Below are 5,820 nucleotides of genomic sequence, written 5' to 3' on the forward strand. Positions count from 1 at the left end.
GAGTTGGGTGCAGCTTTGCTTGGAGAGCAACCGTAGTGAGGTAGCATCGCCTTGACTCCCCTGGGTCGCTTCGGGCCTCCCCAACCCCAGCTGAGGTTGGGAACTTGATGGTTCTGTGATTGGTGGAGACCACTGCCTTGATCTTGTTGAGGGTTGGGCAGCCGAGGATGACGTTGTAGGCCGAGGGCAAGTTGACTACCATGAAGGTGGTCATTATTGTTTTCTCTTTCGGCTCCTCCCCGAGGGTGATGGGGAGTACTGTGGTCCCGAGCAGGGAGATGGACCCCCAGTAAACCCTTTAAGTGCTGATGCCAAAGGGGTAAGATCTCCCTTGGTCAAGTCAAGCCTCTTGAAGGCATCTAAGTAGAGAACGTCAACAGAACTCCCAGTGTCAACCATCACCCTCTTAACTCGGGCGTTGGCTATCTGGATGGAGATCACCAGAGCATCGTCATGGTGGGAGCGCTCGACCCCTCCTGCCCCAAAGGTAATTTTAGGCTCGTGCTCGGGCCGGGGGCGCTTCTCCACCATGCTATGTGCGTAGGCCTTTCTTGCTACCATGCTATTGTCGCCGGCTACTGGCCCGCTAGAGATAACATCGATCTGTCTCTCGGGGGGTCCTCTGGGGGGTGGAGTCGCCTCCCGGGATTTGAGGTAGCATCCGAGATGGCCTCTTCGGATTAGTGCCTCTATCTGATTCATGAGGTCGTGGCAGTCCTCTGTGTCGTGACCGTAGTCCCGGTGGAACCTACAATATTTGGATTGATCTTTGCGGGTAGCCTTCATAGGGCGAGGTTACTGCAAGAAACCCATCTCCTTGATCTAGAGGAAGATCTCGGTGTGGGACGCATTTAGGGGAAGAGGTGGGGGCCTTGGGAGTAGTAGCTCTTGTCGGTTGAGCCCACGGTGGGGATGTGTCGGGACTGCCGAGGTCGTGCCCTGAGGCAGCTCCATCCTTGGCTTCTTGCCTTCTACGTGCCTCCCCTCCACTAGAGCCTCGGTGGCGATGTACTGGTTGGCACGTTGGAGCATTTCGAAGATCGTGATTGGTGGCTTCTTGATCAGTGACCAAAAGAACCTCGAAGGTTTTAGACCCATCAAAAAGGCCTACAAGATTAGAGAAGGGTGAGCATCCGGAAACTACCTGATTTCTATGGCAAACCGTGCCACGAACTAAGAGAGCGACTCATCCTCGCACTGGGATAGTGCTAGCAGAGTGGCCATGGAAGGCCTGGGCCATGCGCTGGTGAGGAAGTTTTGCTCAAATTCCTCGGCAAGCTGCTCGAAGGACGAGACCGAGGCTTGGCGTTACTGGCTGAACCATGTTCGTGTCGAACCCCTCAAAGTGGTCGGAAATGCTTGGCACATTAGCACATCGGAGGCTCTATAGATGGCCATCTAGGCCCGGAACACAGAGACGTGCTCCATGGGATTAGAGATTCCGTCATATGTTTCCAATGTCGAGAGCCTGAAGTTGAGGGGTATCGGTTTATCTTGTACTTCCCAGGTGAAGGGGGGGACCCCGCCTGAGGCGCCCTCGCTGGACTCACTCTGAAACTTTCTAAGCTTGCACTAGAACTTGTCTAGGTGCTGATTGACCTGGGACAATTGGGCTCTAAGCGAGTCGTCCGCCGAGTCAGGCGATATGGTGTTAGGCTCAAAACAAGGTAGCATGGCTCGGCAAGGTACGGTTGCGTTTTGCTCGGGAGGACTCCTCGGGTCTATCACTCACTCACAGGCTTCTCCGATCTCGACCTGCTCCCCATTCGAGGGTTGCCGGACTGGATCGATTGGAGGCGTCGCTAGTTGCACGATTTGAGTGATAATCGGGGCGAGTGTCTGCATCATGCCCGACATAGCCTGCACTTGCTTGGTTAGGCCAAGGAATGCCTCGGGTGTCACGACCGACGGCCCCGGGGCAAGCCTCGGGGGTGACAATCCCGGGTCATTGAATAGATGTTAGTAGCGATCAAGCATCGAAGATGGTATCCTCCCGTCCGTAGGGGCGGGGAGGGCTTGACTTTCTAGCTCAGCGGATGGGAGGTCGGTCGGGGGTTCCCTCGCGGGGCAAGTTCCTGCCAGCTGTTCCTGCGACATTCAAACCCTCCTTCTAGTGCCAAAATAGTAGTGAACAAAAGTACCGTGGCTGATGAGTCAGCACGGTTAGGTCTGCGGGTCAATGTCAGGAGCTTCTTGCTGGGCGGGTAGGATGATGCGGTGGCCGCGCCCTCGGGAAGGAATATTGGCAGACGTTGGTTGGGATCTGGACCGGCTCATTGCTCTCCTTTACACGACGGAAGGTGTCTCTTGGGTCGAGGTGTCCACCGGTCGGGAGTGGCCATTTGGGAGCAACTCAGACAAGTGTTGGACTGGCGGAGGCGGTTGGACCCTTGTGAGAAGATGTTGATCCGAGTTTCTCAGTTTGCCGACCCAAGCATCGTTTGCAATGGGATGCGTCTCTCTGACTCTGGGATGAATGGTAGTGCGCCCTTGTGTACTGGGTGGCAATCCCTGGATTGAGGTGCTTGCCGCTCGGGGGTGTCCAACTTCCTGCAAAATGGCCTTCGTCGGGAGCTTCCTAACTTTGGCCCCTCCAACGAGCAAGTTAATCGAGTATTCGATATTCCCTTTCTTCTCCCCTCTGACCGAGCATTGGCCAGGGGTTTTTATACCTGCATGCGAAGGTTGGGTTCGGCCTCGGATCGGCGTGGCCGCTGACTTTCCTGGGGGCGGGATGACTTCTCTCACGAGATGGCGTCTTTTGGGGGTGCTTGAGTGGCATCAGACGGCTCTACCCCAGGAGCAGTCGGCACCACCCCGAACTCTTAGGGTGGTCAAGTTGCATAGTGTATTGGTACCGAACTTGACGTGGCATGTACCTCGTGGTTTTGATGGCATGTGGCATTGTGTTGGTGGCTGATGATGCGTGGTGTTGCCGATGATTCATCTAGGGCCAAAATATGCCCTATCACCGGGAAAGGGAGAAAGCATTGTAAAGAGGTGTTCGGTCTTCACCTATTGAAGGAAGGCCTTTAGTGGACACTAGTGACCTCGTCGGAGGAGGAATCGGAAAGTGGATGTAGGTCACATTGACTGAACCACTCTAAATCTTGGTTTGCTTTTTATTTGTGCAATTTACATTACTACAAACCTTCATAATCTTCTCTTGCACTTTTACAAAAGCTTTCAAGTCCAACTTCTCTCCGAAACAAATTGAATTGAAACCATTTGTGTCAGAATCAGTTTTAATCGAAATGAACATTTTTCTGAAATCATAAAAGTTTTTCGCTGTACTAATTCACCCCCCCCTCTTAGTGCCACTCTTGATCCTAACACTCTCGGTGAGCTCCTGGTACATTGTTCAAATCTTCGATTCTGGCTCATCAGATACTTTACGCCTTACTACTATCGGAGTTAATCCTGCACACTTATCTCAACACATAGATTAGGTTAAACAATTTACCAATTGATTTCATCATCAAAATCTGAGATTCAACAGTACCGCCCAGTATCAATGCTGCAGGCGATGGTACCGCCCAACACAGGCGGTGGCACCGCCAGAACCCGAGAAACCCGGGATGAGGCCTTTTTAGCTCCAAGTTTGAATCAACTTGAGGCCTATAAATACCCCTCTTATCCTTGGTTAACATACATACAACTGAGTATACAATTTGGGAAAAACACTATTGTAATCTTGAGAGTTCTCCTCCTCTAGCCTAAGCGTTTAGAATTCTATTTAGGGAGGAGTAAGTAGGGTTGTAAATGTTCCCTCCTGAACTTGTCAAAAGGTGAATCGAGTTGTAAAGATGGTTGATCTTCATCCATTGAAGGAAGATCATTATGGATGTCGGTGGCCTCAACGGAAGAGGAATCGGTGGAGTGGATGTAGGTCACAACGATCGAACCACTATAAAATGGTTTGTATTTCTATTTGAGCAATTTACCTTCACTGCAAACTGAATTTTTACTTGCCTACTACTTTCACTACATATACAAACGAGATTTCAAGTTATCTTCAGAGTTCGATTTTTATCATATGAAAGATTTTCAAACCGACATGATTTTATCCGCTGCACTAATTCACCCCCCTCTTAGTGTCGACTCGTTCCTAATAGTTGGTATAAAAGCTACGTTATTTCTCATTTAGTTTAACACCCAAGAGAAATGATTCTTTTCAGATTTTAAGAGGGTTTTTCTATTGTTTGTCCTCTCATGTTCAATGAGATAGAATACATATATTGAAAAACTTGAATGTGAGTTTTCTTGCTTTCTTTGGATTTAAATTTATGGAATATTATCGAAAGCGGTTTTAAAAAGTCTTCTACTCCAATGAAAGAATGGAATGATTTGAAGAAAAAAACTTTTTCTTTAAATGCTAGAGGTATGAACACTATATTTTGCACTTTAGACAAAAATGAATTCAATTGGATTTCTACTTACGAAACGACTTTTGACATTTAGCACACACATGAAGGTACTAGTAGAGTAAAAGATTCTAAGATAAATCTTTTGATGCATAATTTTGAACTATTTCAAATAAAACCAAGCGAGACTATTGGAGACATGTACACCTGTTTTATGGATGTCGTCAATAGTCTAAAAACTCTTGGTAAAAGTTTTTCGAATCTTGAACTTGTGAATAAAGTTTTACGACCACTTTCTAAATATTAGAATTCGAAAGTAACGGTTATTCAAGAATAAAAAAACTTGAACTATTTCCCCCCTTGAAGAACTTATCGGGTCATTAATGACCTATGAAATGTAATGCAAGGTGCATGATGTGTTGGACTGACATCCCATATTCAGCCCAAGGTCGGCTTTATCAGCCCACAGCTCACCCCCTCTTAACCTAACCCTAATTTATATTAGGAGGGGTGTGGTGGTTATAAAAAGACGCAGAAAAAGGTTGCAACTAGGTAGTTTTTGGCAGCCACGGGATTCCAAAGAAAAGGAGGAGAACAAGGCAGAAAAGGAAGAGAAAGAAAAGGAAGAAGACAAGGACAACACAGATAGACTGTTCTCAATCATCTAGCATTGCTTTCATCTCAAGTTAGATCAGATCTACAGTAGATTCTTACTGTGATTACTTGGGGAGAATTAGGGAGGATTTAGATATTTTGCATAGTGAGGTGATCCTTATATCCCAGTTATTCTCTTGTAATTGTTACTAGGGTTTTGGGTAAGAGTTTGAGATTTGTATATTCATTATTACTATAGTGGATTATCTCTAGTTCGCCCATGATTTTTACCCTTCACATTGAAGGGATTTTCCACGTATATCTTGGTGTTTTATTTGATTGTGGTTCCATTTAATTACGTTGTGTGTTATGGCCTACTAGTATTTGTTCATATACAAAAGTTATTTCTCTTTATATCCCATCAATTGGTATAAGAGCAGGGTTGTGGTGATTTAATTTTTGTATTTGAACATAGAGGCTAGTAATGTTTCTAGCATGATTAGTTTAAATGGAAACAATTGGATGATATGGAACCAAGAATGGAAGATCTCTTATATTCCAAAGATTTGTATGGACCTTTGTAGGGGGATAGTGCAAAACCCACAACTATGACAGATGATGAGTGGAAGAGGTTAGATCAAAAAATAGTTGGGTTTATTCAACAGTGGCTTGATGATAGTGTCTTTCACCATGTTTCTATTGAAAGTTCTGCATATTCTCTTTGGAAAAAATTGGAAGGTCTCTATGAAAGAAAAATAACTGGTAACAAAGCTTTTTTGATCAAAAAACTTATGAACCTAAAATATAGAGAGGGAGTCAAGTAACAATCAGTTTGTTGAATGAGGAGTTGAGAAGAAAGAAT

The 5,820-nt window shown here is 46.2% G+C and overlaps 1 protein-coding gene across 1 annotated transcript; it reads right to left on the bottom strand.

The window, feature by feature from the left end:
* Window positions 1-213: 213 nt before the first annotated feature.
* LOC135679526 (uncharacterized) lies at window positions 214-786 on the bottom strand. Its single transcript, XM_065193390.1, has one exon. The coding sequence runs from the start codon at window positions 784-786 to the stop codon at window positions 214-216; it is 573 nt and encodes a 190-aa protein (XP_065049462.1).
* Between the last annotated feature and the right edge of the window lie 5,034 nt (window positions 787-5,820).

Source organism: Musa acuminata, chromosome BXJ1-1 (genome assembly GCF_036884655.1).
Source record: "Musa acuminata AAA Group cultivar baxijiao chromosome BXJ1-1, Cavendish_Baxijiao_AAA, whole genome shotgun sequence".
NCBI lineage: Eukaryota > Viridiplantae > Streptophyta > Magnoliopsida > Zingiberales > Musaceae > Musa > Musa acuminata.